General features: G+C 45.4%; 2 protein-coding genes across 5 annotated transcripts in view; one reads left to right on the forward strand and one right to left on the reverse strand.

Annotated features, from left to right (window-relative positions):
• chd3 (chromodomain helicase DNA binding protein 3) overlaps positions 1–9,466 on the forward strand; it is a 33,730-nt gene extending 24,264 nt beyond the window's left edge. For 2 of the 4 annotated variants that reach the window (XM_079295401.1, XM_079295403.1), the window contains exon 40: positions 1,593–2,087. In XM_079295401.1, the coding sequence (XP_079151527.1) occupies positions 1,593–1,855 (263 nt within the window). In that variant the 3' untranslated portion in view covers positions 1,856–2,087. Of the gene's footprint in view, positions 1–1,592; positions 2,088–7,436 lie in introns of those variants that run through there. The other 2 variants (XM_079295404.1, XM_079295402.1) reach the window with 2 other exon arrangements.
• A 2,710-nt stretch (positions 9,467–12,176) lies between these two features.
• tnfsf12 (TNF superfamily member 12) lies at positions 12,177–18,938 on the reverse strand. Its single transcript, XM_079295181.1, has 6 exons — positions 18,216–18,938; positions 16,769–16,850; positions 15,012–15,068; positions 14,849–14,872; positions 14,617–14,744; positions 12,177–14,048 (listed from the first exon to the last, which is right to left on the reverse strand). Exons 1-6 carry the CDS (start codon positions 18,387–18,389, stop codon positions 13,773–13,775), a joined length of 741 nt encoding a protein of 246 aa, XP_079151307.1. The 5' UTR covers positions 18,390–18,938; the 3' UTR covers positions 12,177–13,772.
• Positions 18,939–19,401: the final 463 nt, after the last annotated feature.

The following is a 19,401-nucleotide window of genomic DNA, read 5'->3' on the forward strand; positions in this document are numbered from 1 at the left end:
CAGACACCTGAAATAGACATTACCCAAAAAATCAAACAGGAACGTGCTGCGCTGCTATATTAAGGCATTTTATTTTTTTCATCTCTTAACATGTCCTAACCTCAAAACCTCAACGCTCAGCAGTAACGACACATTGTGCAACAACTAAGCTCAGTCGGCAGTGCTGTGGAACCTGTCTGGGGAGTGTTTTTCTTTTTCAAACATCTTCATTCTCTCTCGTAAAGTCGCATCGTGTCTGTCATTCGTTTTCGAATCTTAAAAAAAAAAGAGAAAAAAAAGAACCTGTTGTGTCCAATTCTCCTCTCCTGCAGTCCGTCCGCACACGCTGGCAGTTTGTGAATTTATTTTATTTTCGTAATTGGTTTTGGTAACAGCATATGCTCACCAGACGCGCTCTTTCGCTCTGCATGTGTGTTCGTGTTCGGAGATGTTTGGATAGCAGCGATGTGGCAGAGATAACTGGTAGAACCCGATATTCCCCAATAGCGTTGCCCTAAACCGCAACATCCAGCTCTCTCCGTGCTGTGCCTGCCTCTCACTCAGTGTATCTTGAATTCATGTAATTGTAGACTTGAGACATCTGTCAAAGGCATTGCATTCTAGCGAGCCAGGGCCTATCTCTGAAAATGTCATTATGGCCCGTGCCAAGAAAACATTCGGACTTTGTACCACGGTATTTTGAGAGGGACAGAAAACCGCAGAGAAAGGAGTTTGGTTGTGACTCGTGAACCGGCGGAGGGCTGGGCCCCGGCGCTTTGGGGCTGTTCAGAAATAGTCGTGAGCTGTGTTGATCCGTGGGTTTTCCGCTTTGCGGGGGCCTTTTTTTCGCGGCGAGCTGCCGAGCCCAGTGCCGTCGGGACATCCTGGACTCTGGCAGGGCGCGAGCATGCGGCAGGAATGAGGCCACGTTTATGGTCTTGATTGGGGTCGCGCTGGTTCCTGACCTTTTTTAGACTCTGACGGGGAGGGGAAGAGAAATGGAGTTAAAACAACAAAATTCTCTGATTAATAGCCCTCTCCTGAGAGAAGCTCCCTCACTTGAGTACACAAAACATATCCAGAAATATGCATGTCTGCCGTGGCACTTTTCAACGACACATCTACTACTTTAGCTGCTCTCTGTGAACTGAAAAATGTAATGACACACCCAATGCTCCGATGAAGGATTGTTTTGTGCTGTCTCACGCATGGCAAAAATATCTTGAATGCATTTTTTTTTTTGGAAAACCTGTTTCAGCCATCAGTACTGCCATGAGGAAGCTGATCATCTGCACTAAGAGGAGTCCCACATTCCAGACAAAACGTCCTCCTTTAGGGGCGTAGAAATTAGGCAGATTGCCCTGCAAGTGGAAGCACGCTGGTTCAAGCCCCCCGTGTCTGCAAGCACCCGTCCTGCTGAAGTGTCCTTGAGCAGGACACTGAACACCCCCGCCAGCTCCGCTAGCTCCCTCTCTGAACTCTGACCTCCCTGGAAGGGAGGCAAGCAAACTAAAAGAGAATTCCCTTCGGGGACCAGTAAAGTGTGACATTATCCTGCTCCCCCCCCCCTCTCAGAGTCTCCACTACAGTCTGCCGCTTGTCTGCCCCCACAGAAGCCGCCGCCGCTGCTGGGGCCACCGGGGGAGCTGCTTGGGGAGCCGCCGGAGGGCCAAACGCTGCTTGCCAGAAGACCAAGGAGCACGATGTGGTGCAGCGGCAGCGGGTGGTGGACCTCTGGAAGGACGGCAAGTCCGAGGGGGCCATCGGGCAGGAGCTGAGGATGCCCAAGTCCACGGTGCACAGCATCATAGTCAAGTACCGCCTCAGCAACACGGTGGAGAACCTGCCGCGCAACGGCCGACCAAAGAAACCATGAGGGAGGATGAGGGGACATTTGGATGAAACATCCAGGAATGTAACAAAAAAATGGAGCCAGTGAAAGCTGAAAAGGAGAGATGAATGCCTGGAGGAAGTCCAGAAAAAGGACCCAAGGACAGAGCACTTTGACACTGCTGGAATGTGAGGAACAGAAAAGGGAGAAGTAAAGCTCACTGGATGGATCGAATAAAGACGGGAGGCAAAAAGGAGAGGACATGAAAAGTGAAAAGTCCTGGCGGCACTTGAAAGAAAACAAGCAATCAACTGCAGAGAGAGAGAGGGGGGGGGGGGAGAGCTGGCTCTGAGATTAAGCACTAATGATGCGTGAGGGTGGGTGTGGGGGAGAGAAAAAAAGACAGATGACCTGTCTGGAACAAACAAATCCTTGCGTCAAGAGAAATGGTGCTTCTGAAACAAAAAGCCCAGAAATCTGAGTTTGAGAGGAAAGATGTCTGGACTGAAGAGAAAGAAGACAGAATGTTAACGCGATCACAGGTTTATCAGGAATTCAGACATGAAGGCTGAAATGGAGAAGAATGCAGAACAAAGAAGGACTTTTTTTATCTTTCTAAAACTCCTCAGACAGATTTCTCGAGACTTTCTCTTTCTGTTTCTCCGTCTGCGGCGAAAAAACCCCGATTTCCCCCCCGGATCAATTCTTCGTCCGCTGGCTGAGTGAACAAGCCCGTCCCCTCGCTCTGGCCCTGTACTCCCTCATTCCTCCACCGGCCTCAATCCCTCCGTCTCTCTTTCTCAGTCTCACGCATACGCACACATAAATATATATATAAACTGCTATATACACTGTGGACCTCACGCACAACCTGAAAACCTGCAAAGAGCTTCATTCACCTGCCTAGTGCAGGCAGATGAAATCCTAACTCTGAAGAGAAAGGGATGAACTGAGATTATTTTAGATTAGATACATTATCTATCAGGAACAAAAAAAAGGAAAGAAGAGAGTTTTCTAAGGATAAAACACTTCCCATGGACTCTTTAGCTCGAGCATTCCTGAGTCCAACTAAGCATAGGAACAAGAACCGTCGATATAAAAACAACGTAGACGTTGCCTTTGCCCAACGGTCAGTAGCAACGTTGCTCTGGCCCAATTGAGAAATGTACTGTATTAAAAAGCATATTTACTATTGCACCTTTTTTTGTGGGGAGGGGTCACTTAAAGGGGAATATCACTCCACTGATCACAATATCACAGGACAAGAATATCTGTATTTACGAGCTGCTCTTCCCAAAGCTAAAGACCGTAATCTGTCATCGGAAGAAAAGAGAAACGGGGACTCGCGGAGACATTTTTGGTTCCTCGAGCTTCTTTATTGTGACAGCGTGATGGATTCCACGCTGGAAAATGTCCCCCGATCCCCGAGAAAATAAAACACTCTGGACCAGTGGCGGCTGGTGGAAATTGTTCTATGTAGGGCCAGCCTATCAATTTCAGCAAACATCCCAGTATGATTTAATGCAAAAAAAAATGTAAGTATCAAACACGCATTATTACTTGGCAGTTAAATATTTAACATGTATTCCAACACAAAAACAATCAGTAAATAACACTTATATAATATAATATAACATGTTCATTTATTGAGATGCCCCTATGGACCTTGTTATAGGAGGTAAAGATCAGGAGAAGTAAACATGAAGTGTAATTATGAATACTGATGTTAAATTAAGCTATGATGAGTTTTCACTGTTAATTTAACATCTCTATTACATGTTGATGCCTCCATGACCAAGTTAAGCAGATGAGACTGAGGACAACTATGTAGAAGAAAAGATGTTCACTTTGTCTAATATGTAGCTTGACAGAGTTCTCCATGTGTGTCCTGGTGTTCTCATGTTTCCTTACCTCCTCATCCCTCACTCCCTACCCTGGTGTTCTCATGTTTCCTTACCTCCTCATCCCTCACTCCCGTAACTGTCCGTGCTGGATCCGTCCCCGTTGTTTTAAAAAGCTAAATAAATGATTAGCAGGACGTCATCCAGCTAGCCAAACCTGTCTGGTGTACAGCTAGTACAGAAGCTTCATGTACTGCTTCCCTTTCCCGCGAGTCTGCTGTCTGATTGTGAGGTCAGGCTGATCTGATATCAGCTCTTTGGCTGCAGAATCTCCTCAAAGTTCTCCTCTCAAACGGGTCTTGGAGGAGGAGTGCTCGCGCTGGCGCGGGCGCCTGTAGAGACTTCTCCTGAAGAGCACGCGCAGCGAGGGGGGCCTGATCGTTCTGGCCCCAAGCTGAATCTATTTGAGGGCGCTGATTGGCTCAATTGTATGTCACTCATTTATATCTTGAATCAGCAATTGGCTAAACTGCTTCATAGACCCGCCTCTTTTGGGCCAAAACGATCAGGCCCCCCAAGCTGCGCGTTCTCAGAGTGTCGTGCACACAGAGAGAGAGGACGAGCAGGAAAAGCATATATTTTGCGCAGATATCATATTTTACACACATTACTGGGTACATTCCACAGTTCAAAAACACAAATATTGACAATTTATATAATTTATGATTATTATAATTTTTTTTTTTCCTTTTTTGTGTGGCTCATGGTGGGGCCATGCCCCATGGCCCTCTATTAACCAGCCGCCACTGCTCTGGACTGTGTCATCGTTTTTCCAGCTCAGTGTGACATCCCAGACTAAGATGGGGTTTGTTTTGCCTCAAGGAAGAGAGGCGAACAATCAGTTTCACAGTCTGAATATTTCGAGGCCGTTTGAGTATTTTTAAGCAAACAGTGAGTGGTATTCCCCTTTAAGCCGAAAGGACATAAAGACCAGAGAAGTGTGGCATGGTGCGGCCTGCAATGAGGAGGTTGAGGAATGCGGCATCTGAGTGTGAATGTGTTTGTGTGCATGGCAGCATTTTTTTAATCAAAACTGGGTATCGTTTAAAACGTTCAATTTTGGTGCGAATGTTTTTTACAATGTTTTCCACAAAACGTAACAATACTTTACTTTTATCGGAACAAAAAGCAACCCGAATTTTACTTAAATATGATGCAGTCTAAGGACCCGTTCACACCAAAACACGTTGCCAAAAACCTCAACTCCCGGCTCCTCTCAGCGGAACGTTTCATCATCTTTCCGCTCATTGTTCCGTTTTTTTTACGCTCTGTAATTTTACCGTTTCCGTTCAGTCTCGCCGACATCGTTAACCAGCTGCAGGCAGCTTTAGCTGCTGAACAAAGTGGAGCGTTCGGCAGCTAAAGGGCCAGAAAATGTTAATCGTTAATATCAACCTCACAAGATGATGCGCTGCCCTCAAGTGCTTAAAAAAACAGTTGCATTTTACACGCACACAGAGCATAGACATGCATGTAAATCAAATTGGTTTTTTTTACCGAGCAATCCTTGTTTGGTTACTTACAAACTCTTGCAACACATGGGTTTGTGCAGACCTTTTCAAGTCTCAGCTGAGCAGACTTTTGATTCCAGAAAGTCAAGCTTGTGCTTTCATAGATCCTGAACACTTTGACAGTTCAGAGGCAGAAGGTTGTTCCCGATGAAAGCTGTTGGCAACGATGCACTCACGCAAACCTGTGTTCTCCTGCCAAGATGGCAGCGTTGACTCCTCTCAGATAGTAGCGGGACCAGGGAGAGACGTGACGGCCAGGAATGTTTTTATTGCCTTTCTGGGCTTGAGACGCTCTATGCAGCGAAGTCCCAGAGTTCCAGGGGTCGTAGATGAATATGTTTTAGGAATTCCTTATGATATCGTCCAGGTGTGGGCTGTTGGATTCATCATGTTATTATTTTTTAAACTGTAGCTGCAAATATCACGGCCAACCGATTTCGTCTGTGTGTTGAACAATGTGTGCTGCTACTGTGAAGAAGAAGAAGAAGAAGAAGAAGAAGAAGAAGAAGAGAAGAAGAAGAAGAAGAAGAAGAAGAAGAAGAAGAAGAAGAAGAAGAAGAAGAAGAAGAAGAAGAAGAAGAAGAAGAAGAAGAAGAAGAAGAAGAAGAAGAAGAAGAAGAAGAAGAAGAAGAAGAAGAAGAAGAAGAAGAAGAAGAAGAAGAAGAAGAAGAAGAAGAAGAAGAAGAAGAAGAAGAAGAAGAAGAAGAAGAAGAAGAAGAAGAAGAAGAAGAAGAAGAAGAAGAAGAAGAAGAAGAAGAAGAAGAAGAAGAAGAAGAAGAAGAAGAAGAAGAAGAAGAAGAAGAAGAAGAAGAAGAAGAAGAAGAAGAAGAAGAAGAAGAAGAAGAAGAAGAAGAAGAAGAGAGAAGAAGAAGAAGGGTTTATTTATTTTAAATGTGGCACCAACGATCAACCTGATTAGAAGTTGGTGATTACGGTTCACTGTGACCTTACACACATTCCATACCTCAAGAATTCAAATGCTCATTATGACACACAAATGTCCAATGGAATGAGACGATGAAGTGATGACATTTAGGACACGTGGATGTAAACTACACCTTGACGAGGCGGTATATGTCATATTTTAAATAACCATAGATGTTTTTTTATAAGGATCCTTCGTTTTTGAACATTTATGATCTAAATATGAACCGAGCGGACGTTCTACAGCTGAGAAATGTACTTATAATCGCTCTCTAGTGGACAACGTACGTCATCACATCTTTTTGCATTTCTGCACAGCACTTGCTGGTTCATTGACCATGGCGACGCATCGGACAGCTCTATTTTCTCGTCCTTTTTTTCCATCTCATCATCCCTCTCTCTCTTCCACGTCTATGTCCTCTGTCTCTTTTTTTTCTGCTCTAATTCCTCGTGCTCTTTCACCCAGTCTTCACCTCGATTTGTTTTACTTCTTATCAGATTTTGTCCGCCCCCCACACACACACACACACACACTGACTCCGTCTCTCTTCTTCCTCTTCCCCTCTGTTGGCCTCCGCTGGCAAAATGCCACAATCTTCCCCATCAGTGGTCCCCACCTCTGGTTCAGAGACACACACACACATAGTTAGACCCCCCCCCCCCCCTTCCTCCCAAACGTCTTCAGCTCAACACACTCCTTATCGCAGCTTTGATCTGCTTTGATCTGCACGGAGTGTCATGTCAATTTATCTTTCCCCGCGGCGCGAGTGAGAGAAGTGCGCTGTCGGTCTATTCCTGGCTTTGTTTTGAAAGGGGCGCTAAACTCGCCGTTCCACTCATGATAGCGCACACATGTGGGAGCCACAGAGCCCTTCGCTGGCCAGCTGTGCAGACGTGTAGAAAGAAGTTAATTCCCTGCGTTTGTGTGTCTGTGACCTCGTGTGTGTGTGTGTGTGTGTGTGTGTGTTTGCTCGTTGCAGGCCTCACTTTCTCCAGGTTAACAGTTATGCATTCTGGGGTTTTATCAATATTGTAAACATGATACTGTATAATGTAATATGACACATTGATGAACTGTAATATGCAAGTTTGCTCATTATAAAGATGATCAAAGTATATATGAGCAAGGCTGGATGCGCTTTCATTGTTCACTTTTGTTCCCGTTCGAGCGCGAGAGAAAACGTCGAGGCCGGAGACGGGCTGCATGTTGAACCGACTGAACTGAACTGAACTCTGGCGTCTCCCTCTCTCTCCCTCTCTCCCTCTCTCTCCCTCTCTCTCCCCCTGCAGCGTTGAACGGGCCTCCCATGTCTGTGAAGAAGGAGCGGGAAGCAGAGCTGCTCCTCAACCAGCGGGAGCAGCTCAGCGGAGAGGTCATCTGTATCGACGACTAGACTACACACACACACACTGTAAACCATCTGTTGCAAAGATATCGTGGTGAACGCTGTTCAGAACATTGAACTACACATCCAGTATTAAAACGAATTGACTGGCTTCGGGTGCTCTTATTGCCCCGCTTGTGATTGTATACTTGCTTCATTCACACACACACACGTCTTCTAAAACGTTGCAGACTGGTACAACCCTAAAAACTACAATCACACACACACATACAGTACACAATCACGCACACACACACACTTACAGTCCATATTGTCTCATAACTTCATGTGACATTCTCTTGTCTGCCTCAAACCATTATACTCCTCATAAGTGGGCCTCTTCACACAGGCCTCCTCCTCCTCTTGGGATGCTTCTAACCTCAGCTACACACACACACACATGCGCTCAACACACGCGCTCAACACACCTCAATCCTAAAAACATTTACGTCTCACAATAAACCATGTAACCTTCTTCCTCCTCCTCCTCTTGACAGGAAGCTGCATGTGAAACTAAGAACACTCCATCCCCTGAAGCATGCGCTAATCACAATACTGCTGACTCGTGGAAAGGACAAAACAATGGCGTCAAGCTGTGCCTACAGTCGTTTTAATACTGTTTCTAATCCTCCCAGAAGAGGCTGAACCTTCTCAGTCCGAGCAGCTCCAAGCACAGCTCCAGGTTTCTTTTTACCTTTTTTTTTTTTCCCCCTCCAATGGTACATGTTCAGATAAAAAAAACACGCAGATATGATAACTATATTCAGGACTTGTTCGACCACATTTACTTATTTGCTGCCATCCCACCCCGCTTTCCCGGGTTCTAGTTTATGTAAAGAGCTTTGAGGTATTTTGGGGGTTATGACGCTATTTTTCAGAAACCTCCTATGAATGTTTATAACCTTTTCATAAGCAAGTCAGTGTTATTAAAACCCATCCATCACCTTGAACACTCCTCTTGGCGGCTCCCTCCTCTCCCTCTCCTCCCTTCAACCTCTCTGTTGTTTTTCCTCCCCCAAGTTTCTACTTCTTTCCCCAAAACCCTGTGATATACTTTGCATATTTAAACAAGCTCATTCGTCTTCTCTTGTGTTTTTACTCCCGCGATTATCGTCGTCGATGTTGCCGTTGTTCCTCGCCGTTTGCTATTTGAGAAAAAGAGCTTCTACCAAAAGAGAAAACGAGAAACTACGAAAAAAACGACCCGGTGTGTGTGCGCGCGACACACGAACGCACCACTTCGCCATGTTCGCCCTATAATTGCAAAACAGCGCAAACGAAGAAGTTGAGCTAACTTCAGAGGTAGATATACGACAAGGAAACGTGTTTTTCTTGCTTACGTTTTAGATTTGGGGCTTGCAAATGACATATACATATATAACAAAATAGGCCATATGTAACCCTAAATGCTTCTATGAGCGGCAATGTATACTATCGTACCCCAGTAAAAATACACAGTTATCTGGAAAATCGAAGGCTGGAAATCCATTTTATATACCGCATCATTAAAAAACGCCTTAAACATAGCTGAACAAATGTAAAGTCATCGAACTGAATTAAGAACCTGATGTCAGAGTCTGCTTTAAGTTAAAACTTACAACAACAAAAAAGATAGTTGCTGTAGGAGTTAATTGATCTCATGAACCCTGGACATTTTACGCTGATCTTCCCAGGAAATAGTCAGAGTCCATTTTACCAATTATGTTCCACACAGAAGTTTTTGCGACCCCTGAACTAAAATGTTAAAAGTTCTTTTTTTTCCCCCCCACTTTTATTTGTTGTCCTCTCTCCAGATTTTTCTGTGTTCATTTCTGGGCATCTTGTGTACGTAGTGGTGCCGATCAAATGATGAGTGACAGTGAAACATGTCGATGGTGACGCACCTTCTTTTTGTTTCTTTCTTTCTTTTTTTGTTTGTAATAAAACTGAATGAAATGATAAAAAGCGCTGTGTGTGTTTTTGTGTCATCGTCATGCCTTTTACCAAGCGCCGGTAACGTTGGTTGGTCCGTTATTTGTTTATTTTAGTTGCCAGATCTCGCGAGAGTGTGTTGCTGAAGCACAAAGCTCTCGCACAAAGTTAATTTTCAGAAGATTGCTTCAACGGGTCCAATATTTACTTTGGTGACAGAATCGGTCATTGGAGGTAATAGAATCAGCTCCTGCTGCAAGTCTCGTGGCAAAACCCACGTGATTTGATACAAATCACATGCTTTTTGCTTTTAGTACACAGCTGCCCTTGCAAAGTACGTACCGTTGCGTGCAGTATGCACGACACAAAAGTACCAGGATGTTCTACTCCATCCAGTCGCGTTTTGCAGAATGCTTTTCTGACTGCGCTGACCCACAATCCTTTGCACATTAGAAATATGAGCAAGAGGGTCAAAGTTTAAGAAGCCATGTTATGAGGAAGTGGACTGTCCCATTTACATTCACACTGCATGCGACAGTACAAACTATTTAATTTAGTTTTTGACCAATTGCCTACAAAACTAATGGCAGCTTCAGCTATAATTAGACCTAATTAGCAGATGTAAGCATGCTAACATGTTACACTATGTCTGAATATGGTACATTGTACCTGCTAGACATGTGAGCATTGTTATTGCATGCTGACCTTACAGCAAAACATTTGTTTTAAAAGTTGCATTCATATTAATCACTGATTTAATGCACAACCCACCCAGCCAGCACGCCACGAGACCAAAATCAAGCACATCCGCGAAGATAAGACCAGGTCCATGCTGACTGTAGGCTAAAATACCGACTAGCTAAATGCTAATATACGTTGTGTTCTGCAGCAGTGACTTCTAAATGCACCGAGGACTTTATGCTTTATGATATTTAAAACGTTGAGGAGAGAGGCTGAATGCGCTGGTTATAATCTCCTGGAGCAGACTGAGGAGGACTTCGCGGTGAGTAGAACAACACTTGTTGATAAATGTAAGCTACAGCTGAGGTCTCTCTCTCTCTCTCTCTCTCTCTCTCTCTCTCTCTCTCTCTCTCTCTCTCTCTCTCTCTCTCTCTCTCTCTCTCTCTCTCTCTCTCTCTCTCTCTCTCTCTCTCTCTCTCTCTCTCTCTCTCTCTCTCTTCCCCCCAAGCTCCTATTCCAGACCATGTAAGACTGCTGGTGCAGCAAAACCCCAGTGTGGTGAATTGGACATGGTTGCATTTTTACTTTTCATTTGTAAGAGTATAATTGTGTTTATTTATTTTTTTCCTTCAATCTTTACATGCCTCGAGGACACTAAAGGCTCCACTGTGGTCCAGAAATGATAAATAGAAAATGTCCTCTGTGCCATTTCCTGCGAATATTTCAACTTAATGTGAAATGTTTATCAGGTTATTAACTTATCATCGAACTAATTCAGATCTCGCGTGTAAATAAAAGCCTGTGGACTGACACAGGCTGAAAGATGGAACATTTAGATAAAAAAGAAGAAGGTTGAAACAAGAAAACGTACTCCTATTTATCTTTTGGTTGATGAATGAAGGCAAGTAAAAAAACATCCCCTCTGATTTAGCAAACGGTCGTCTTCGGAGAGCATTAATTGCCGTCAACCTGCTCTGGTGTCTGTGGACGCGAGGAGATGTGGGCGGCTGTGAGAGCGATGCAGTGATTCAGTGTCTCCTCTTCACAGGCCTTTATCACACTTTCTAATGTCTCTCCCCCACACACACACACACACACACATAACAACCTTGAGGAGCAGATGGTTAGTGATTCATGATGACCAAAAAGTTAGGAGTCTCCCTGCTCAGTATTTACTGTTATCTCAGCGTTATGGTTCCTCGAGGCCCCTGTGGGACGGCTGTGGCTTCAGGAAGTGGAGCAAGTCGTCCACTAATCACTAGAACGGTGGTTCGAACCCCGGCCAAGTGTTTTTGGGCAAGATACAGAACCCCCAAACTGCTCCCGAAAGGCTGTGCCGTCGGGGTGAGTGTGCGTGGATGAGCATTTCGATTGGATCGTGATGGGCAGGTTGACACCTCGCATGAACGCCTCTGCCATCAGTGTGTGTGGCGTGTGTGTGGTGTACGAACACAAGTCCGTTTACCATCAGAGGACGAGTCTGGAGATTAGGACGACTCCCTCTCAGACTCACTGACAGGTTCATTGTGGAGAATATATGGACTGTTTCCTGTGAATGGTCCTCTGCACTGTACATTCAGACATTAATGTTTCAGGCGTGACGTTTTTATGTGGTGAAACTTCAGAAAGTACTTAAATGGCAAAATGTAGGACATTTTAACTGGTATTGTTGAGAGTGTAATTAAACCAAAGTATGTCGTATTCACTCTCCAGATGGTACCGATAGGTACTTGTTTGCGATGTAAGAAGAACATTATTTATATGTTATTGCATAAAACGGACATCAAACTTGCAGATACAGCAAAAAAAAGTTGGTCGTTTGAGTTCGATGGAGTTTTGCAGTTCGTGCGGTTCTGTTTTTGTATTTTTCCAAAGCTAGTTGCTAATTGTTGGTCTGCTGTCGGTGCTGCTTCTTTCACATTACCCGACGACCATCTGTTAATACCAAATATATGCTTCACATCAGCTTTAAATGGATTAAATGTACATTTTGACGACTCATTGCTTTTTCTGGAGGCACACGAGCGGCTTTTCATGAAAACAAATTTGAAGGAACTTTTCCAAAACAACAAAAAAAAAAGTTTATTCAACAGTTATGAGTTGAGTTGAGAAGACATGGAAAAACAAAAAAATCGGCCAGGCATTGCACAAGTCATCATTTTACAGAAAACTTCTTCACGAGACTTCACAAGAATTTCCGATGTGATAATAAACTTTGACATTTAGAAAAATAGGAATTGGGGCAGGGAAGTGTGTGAGACGTGTGTGTGTGTGTGTGTGTGTTTTTTCTCAAAGACTTTCAGCTGTGTGGTTCAGGTTCAGATTCAGGAAGTGAAAATTTAGATGGCTGCTGGGGTGTGTGTGGGTGTGTGTGTGTGGGGGGGGGGGGGGGTGAGAGACACGCACAAAGGAAGAAGAGGAAAACAATGAGGAAATCACACACGTCGACATTGTTCCATTTGAAAACACGACCGTTTGGCTCCAATTTAAAAACACTACGCTCGCTTGCAGTAAAGTGCTGAGGAGGAACCGGTGCGGTCCGTCCACAAAAACTACTTATAAACAAGAGTGGGAGTGCTGAACCCACTGCTAGAAATACACACTGTTTGTATTGTAGCGGGGGAATATCACAGACAGCAGCGGCGGCGTATGAGCGAATGGAAGGAATTTCATTTTCGAAAAATAAAGACGTGACCGAACAAACATCAGATGCTTAATGTGAATATTAGTGCTGAATCAATTGTCTTCTCCATGGTCCATTGGTCTCTTATTATATTAACACTATTCTTTACACCAATAGTATTCTTTTTCAATACAAAATCTGTATAATATTTAATATCAGCTCTTACTTACACTATATATTTGGACTCAACAGTTTTCTGATGATTCTCAATTTGTCTTGGAGGCGATGGTTATTGTGCCATCGAACAAACAAAGGCAGAAAAGAGAGACGAAGCTGTATTCAAACCTCCATAAGTCATCCATTAATACTATACACACAAACACCTTGCAATCAAATTTGACCTTTTAAGAAAAAAAAAAAAAGAGCACAAATTCACATCCATGTTATTTAAAATAAAGTAAAATGTGTGTGAAGTACATACAAAGTGTTTAAAGACTTCACACTCAGGCACACGTTGCATTGTATAGGATCACGTTGACCACTCGTGTCGGGGTGTGACGCTTGCAGGCGTGCTCTCAGCTTCTCGAGGCACCGGTGATATAAAAGTGGAAGGTGCATGCACAGCTTTACTGTCAGTCTTAATAAAGAGAGTGTAAGCACATTTTTATTACGTGATACGAAGGCGAAGATGAACATCTTTTTTTTATATTTTTTTTTTATATATGAAGCCCTTTATCTGCAGCACAGCTTCCACCACGTCTGTTCTCTCGGCAGACATTCATCGAGGCGTTTTTGTCCACTTTGGGTCTCGGCTTTCATCCAAAAGTCTGTGCGTTCCGAAACAGCAGCGCGAGTAAAACAAAAAAACACACAAAAAAAACAATTCCACGACTTCCACGAACGTCAGGGTCGTCTTTCAAAGGCTAGAGTGATGCCCACGACTGCTCGTGACTGTTTTTTGCCAAAAAAAAAAAAAAAAGAATCTCATCCGTGAGTTCATTTTGTTGTTCTCAGACGAGAGCGCCGTCAGTTGACTTTGAAGATGCTGAAGATGTGAGGCGAGGCCGACGGGTTGCCCAGAGTGTGGAGTCTGAAGGAGGAGCCCGTGATGGCCTGCAGCTCCGTGCCTTTGTCCAGCCGCAGGAGGCCGGACACCTGGCAGGGCTTCAGGAAGTGGAACGGGTGCGGCCCGGCGGACGGGGTCGTCCCGTAACCCTCCATGCACTGCAGCTTCTGAGGCCTCTGGCCGCTGGTCACCACGTCCAGCTTCACGTACTGAGACTGCTGCTCGTTGAACAACACCTGAGGAGACGGAGAAGGGACGAGAGAGGTGAGCAGACACAACTCGTTTCTATTCAGAGGAAAAAACACCAACCAGACCCGAGGCCCCCGCTATCGCAATTCCTTCTTTCTTTCCTCTATTTGCGGAGATTTTCTCCAGACCTCTGTCGACTTGACAAGACCGAGGTCTGGCTACATGAGATTACCCGAAACCAGATATCCACCTCTCCCAAAATAACATGATGCGTACCAGTACACTGCGACTGCTGTTTGGACAAAATCAAGGCTCTTTTGAATTGTTCGATACCAGCGCCAAGGTTTTGGTACTGATAACAAAAACCTTCGTTCAATACACATGAGGAATAAAATAGTCCCATCTCAGCCATACAAGGACTTTAAACTCTCTTCAATTCGAAAAAAGTTCTTGATTTCAATTCGCAAATGTCTGATAAAAGACTAAAAAAAAGCCACTGAGACAACATCTAGTACGTTGGCTTTTGATACTCGGTGCCATGTGGGGAACACGAGGATGACGGGAGCCATGTCGGTGCGGTTTGTCGATAAACTACAACTCCCAGCACAGACTCACCTGGCAGAACAGGAAGTAGACGCCCGCCTTCTCCACGGTGAAGGTGCCTTGTTCCTTGTTGTACCTCACCGCTTTACTCATATTCAGCGTCCTCTCCTCCCAACCCTTTATCACACCCCCCTCTCCCACTGACACACACACACACACACACACACACACATCCAAGGTTAATCATCCCGCAGACAAGAAATGTGACAGATTGTCTTCCATCCCTCATGTTTACGACTCTTACCTTGCTGAGAGGAGACTTTGGTTACTGGTGGAAAGTAAAAGAGACGTAGAAAAGGGAAAGTCAATTAAGAGTTTATGAGTGCAATCGTATCGGGGTGTATGATTGAAACCACTTCAGCAGATGCTACACGAGACGGCTATCAGGGGTCTGCCAAGCCACTTACTCTCGAAATGAGACGCCGCTTTCTTTCCATTTCCATTCCTCCCTCGCAGCGCCCCCCCTTTCGGAAAAGGCAAGGGAGAGACAGAATATGAACGCAGAGGAAATACGTCTGTGGTTTTCTTCTTTTTTTTGAAAAAACAATCATTCCCATCTGTATCTGTCTAATGACGCGGTGTGTAAATTTGCAAGCGTTTAGATTCAACCTGGCTCTTTTTTTTTTAACGTGCTTAGCAGATGGGCACAAGGGTTTCCTGTCACATGCTTCAATATATTTCCTCAAACTGCTATTTTCAGTCAAAAGCGTGTGCCTCTTTGTTTTTTTTTTGGTGCCTGCGGAGGCTAATCTTAGTGCCAGCTGGTCGCAGTCATCTAGGAAATGCAGAGAAAGAAGAGAGATTAAGTGAAGGAGGATGGAGAGCTTTGTGTGTTGGGGGGGGGGACAAGATAGACAGCGGAAAAGTGAAAGCATTAAACGTAGCCGGAGAGACAAAAGCTTGAGAACACTAAATAAGAGAAATGAAGTGCCAGAAAGAGAGAGAGTCAAAGAGGTCTTTGGCTGCTCTGTGACCCAAAAAGAGTTGATTAAGAACAGAGTGAAGCAGCAGCTCCGGCCCACCGCTCGGATAAATACAATAAATAAAACACAACGCTAAAAGGCCGGAGCTGCAGAATGCCTGCTCTTGTTACTCACTAAAGGTTTATTTGAGCTTTTTTTTTTTTCCCCAAATCTGGGCCTGCGGGGAGCGATTTCAGACGCAGATACAACCCGAATACTGTGTGCACGCGCTGAGAAACACACACTTTATGTTTGGAGACGGAGCGGCCAAACACCGGGGGGCCCCCGCCACCGTACAGGAATATTAAGTCCCTGCTAAAACAACTCACAGGTGGGTGACCCTGTAGATTTAGGATTTGCTACGGGCGAGCGTAAAGCCCTCAGGCCGGCCCGAGTTTCCTGAGGCTGTCAGTCACGAGGAGAGAACATAACAGCAGTGTCTCTCTGAAACGCTGCACCGCGCTGGTCAACTTTCCACAAGCTGGAAAAAGCTGTTTGGGCTTTTTTTTTTTATTCCCATCGATGAGCCACGACTTTCTGAAACAGCAGTTCATGCTTTTTTGGAAGACAAAGTCCAGATATCACTGACGAAAGAAAACAAGGCTAATATCTGCGAGGATGTATATGTTTGGGCGAAAATAATCCTTTTTTTTTGTCAAATTTGGGACATTCGCTCAAAAGCGCCTTCGAAAAAGGTTCACTCTCGGACAGAATGTGAACGATCGAGCGATCCCGTGATGGTGACGCAAGCCGAGGCTATAAATACTGCAATGATAGGTCATCAAATATCACCGCTTTCACAACAAATCACAGTCTGCCGTGTGCTCGGGAGAGGGAAAGCACAAAAAAAAAAAAAAGAATTTCAATTTCTTTGCCCAAAAGCGTGCAACAAGGCCTCGCTCTCGCGCCAGCTGCTTTTTTTCTGGGCTCCGGGGCCGTTCTGGTCAGACCTGTAATTTCTGAAGCAGCCATCCAGCTGCCTACTTCTTTCCTGTGTCAACTTTTAGCAATGCGGGCTGCGCCTGCGGCCCCGCTAGACCTGACCAGAGTGGCATGTGGGCCAAGCCTGGCCAGCGTTTTGTGTTAAATGCCCCCCCCCCCCCCAACAGAAACAACAGAGCACAGTTGGTAGCTATTGTGTCTGTGGTGATTTTGGGGCGCCTAAAAAGCAGAAAGATGTTTTTTTTTTTGATTTGCAGTACCGTCTCTCTTCACTCTCTGTCCCACCAGCAGCTCTCTCTTCTCCAGAATGAGCTGAACAATGGCCTTCCTCTGTGTATTGACCTGTTGAGAGAGAGAGGGAAAAGAAAGCGCACGATTAACAAATGTCCGATAAGTTTATTATGACTTTTGTCTGGCACGGATCCCACAGACGGCCTCTTCCAGCCAGCCACATAAACAGGCTCATCTCTTCCAGTATCCTGCTTCAGAATAGGTCCACCACTTCCTCAGAGACCGGTTGCGACACCTAACGTGCGCTTTTAGTGCTTTGCATTCCTCACATCTTTTTTACTCCCGTTGCTGAGAAAGAAATGAGTTGGGGGTTTTTTTTGTTTTTTTTTGTCAAGCCAGCAAAGTTTTGAGTCAATGACCGAAGGAAGGAGGCCCCACGTGAAGCGAGAGCAGCGGAGGCTCGGAGAAAAGTCGAAATTTACTGCTACTGTGGAAATGGAGGCAATGCGAGTTGCTCTTCGCTCTCCAGACGTTCACTCGCTGGCTCTCATCAGTGAGTTGGCCAACGGTCAAATGGACAGAACGGGCCCCCCTCGGGAAAGGCTCCAGCATCAACACTCCACGTGTCCAATTTTGGGGTGTGTGTGTGTGTGTGTGTGTGTGTGTGTGCAGGTCTGTCAACATGATACACGGCCAACCTGTCCTCCTGATCTCAAAACCAGTGCAACCTGGTTTTGTAAATACTGTGAACTTGAAAACCAGAAGAGTTTCCATCGGCTCCTTTTTGGCTGCTTTTTAGAGAAATGAATTTGCCTTGTGATGCAACCTCGTCTTAACACTTGCCCCGGAGTGCAAGAAGTTCTTTTTAAAAACGGCACATGTGCACGAGATTGCAGTGAAACTTGGGACAGATCCTGACCCGTGCATGAGAAGCTGCTGTGCATGTTGCAAAAAAAAAAAGAGAAAAAAATGCTTTTACACTTGCCACACTTTATCGTCCAGGCCTCGTTCATGCCTCGAGCCTCTGCTGCACTCAGTTGGGTATGAAGTGCGCCTCACGTGCCAAAATAGTTGAGGCTTTCCAGTGAATTGAGATGAAACTGGAGCACAACTGGCACCAGAGTAATTAAACATGGCGGAGGGAGGGGAGGGGATGTTGGCCACAAAAATGAGCTGCAACTCCACACAACCTGACTGCACTTATTGGTGAGCAATACAAGTGCCAAGTAGAGGAATGGTGCAATATAATAGAGTACGTGCAGGGGGGGGGGGGGGGGGGGGTGAAGTGTGGAATTGCATTTTTTTATATTCCATATGCCCCCCTGCGAAGATTCCCGTAACCGCAGCCCCCCCCCCCCCCCCAAAAAAATAAGTTACATAAAGGTCTGCAGGCTTGTAAATATTTTTTGTTGTTGGGACAAACACGCTGTTCGTGTTCTCTCTGGCATGTCTGGTTATTTGAGTGGTGACACAAACCTGCTCCATGCGGTCCTGCAGGATCTTGAAGGACTGAGACAGGTCCCGCGTCTGTCGCCAAGTCCACGCCGTGAACAGCGCGCTGCACGCGGCCATAGACAGCGCCACCAGGGCCAGGGACGCCCAGACGACCCGCAGCTTGCGCACTCGCCTCCTCTGCAGAATCCGATGCATGGTTGGTGCGGACCGCTGCTGCTGCTGCTGCTGCTGCTGCTACTCACCGCCGCAGACCGTCCGAAAGCCCCACTTCAACTTCATTCCAGCGGAGCGCGAAGCGCCTCCAAACGCGTCTCTGTCCAAACGTCCATTTCGGCGAGAAAGACGCGCGCGAGTGGACAGCCTGCAATTAAAAGCCACCGCTGGCAGATCTTTGTTTAATTCTCTGACAGATGAGGGATCTTTTTTTAACGCAACAAAACATCCGAGCTTTCCTCCACACGGATCAAAGCCACCATCCTCCCTCGTGCCTCCAAACGCAAGAAAAACTGCTACTCGCGCACATCAACTGTTGCATCCATCGCCTTGTGATTCGTTGACTCAGCGCTCTTGTCTTCCCTTTAAACAGCGCGCTGGGGGGTCACACCATTAGACAGACAGAGCACACATAAGCGGGAATCCACACGCACGCGCACACAGAGACTTGGAGGTGAACTTTCCGCGAGCTCTGATGTTGTGATAAGAGCCAACGAGGTGAGCGTAAGAAGAAAAAAACCCAAAAAAAACCATACGAGGCGCAGCGGGGCTTCCTCTGCTGCCCCACTCACTCTCATCAACTCGCATGCCTTGGAAATATGTGCCAGTCACGCGTGTACCGGTTCCGTTTGTAACCACGCGGAGGCGGTAGTGTACAGGCAGTGGATGGCGGGGATGACGCTGTGCACCCAGTGCACCATCACCGGGCGAGCCAACGACTGATATTGATCCAAATGGACAATTTCTTGATCTGAAACATAAAATAATATCTTCCAAACATTATGATCCATCTGTGCATTGCACAGTTGTCATTTCCAGCCTCATTTAGTGTGCATATGTTTGTTTTATTGGGGTTTTTTTACGATGTGTGTGCATTTTATTTTACTATATGTACACTGAGCATCTTTGAGATTTGTTTCTAATTTAAATTCCCATTTGAACATTTTATTGGGATTAAAGAACAGGAAGTCTTATATATTCATAGGCCCCCCTA

The sequence above is a fragment of the Melanostigma gelatinosum genome (genome assembly GCF_949748355.1).
Source record: "Melanostigma gelatinosum genome assembly, chromosome: 23".
Lineage (NCBI taxonomy): Eukaryota > Metazoa > Chordata > Actinopteri > Perciformes > Zoarcidae > Melanostigma > Melanostigma gelatinosum.

Coding starts and splice junctions, on each gene's coding strand:
- tnfsf12 (XM_079295181.1), bottom strand. CDS start 18,389: ATGCATCGGATTCTGCAGAGGAGGCGAGTGCGCAAGCTGCGGGTCGTC. Junction 16,851..18,215: donor TGCAGGACCGCATGGAGCAG/GTTTGTGTCACC, acceptor CTCTCTCAACAG/GTCAATACACAGAGGAAGGC. Junction 14,049..14,616: donor TCTACTTCCTGTTCTGCCAG/GTGAGTCTGTGC, acceptor CCGTCTCCTCAG/GTGTTGTTCAACGAGCAGCA.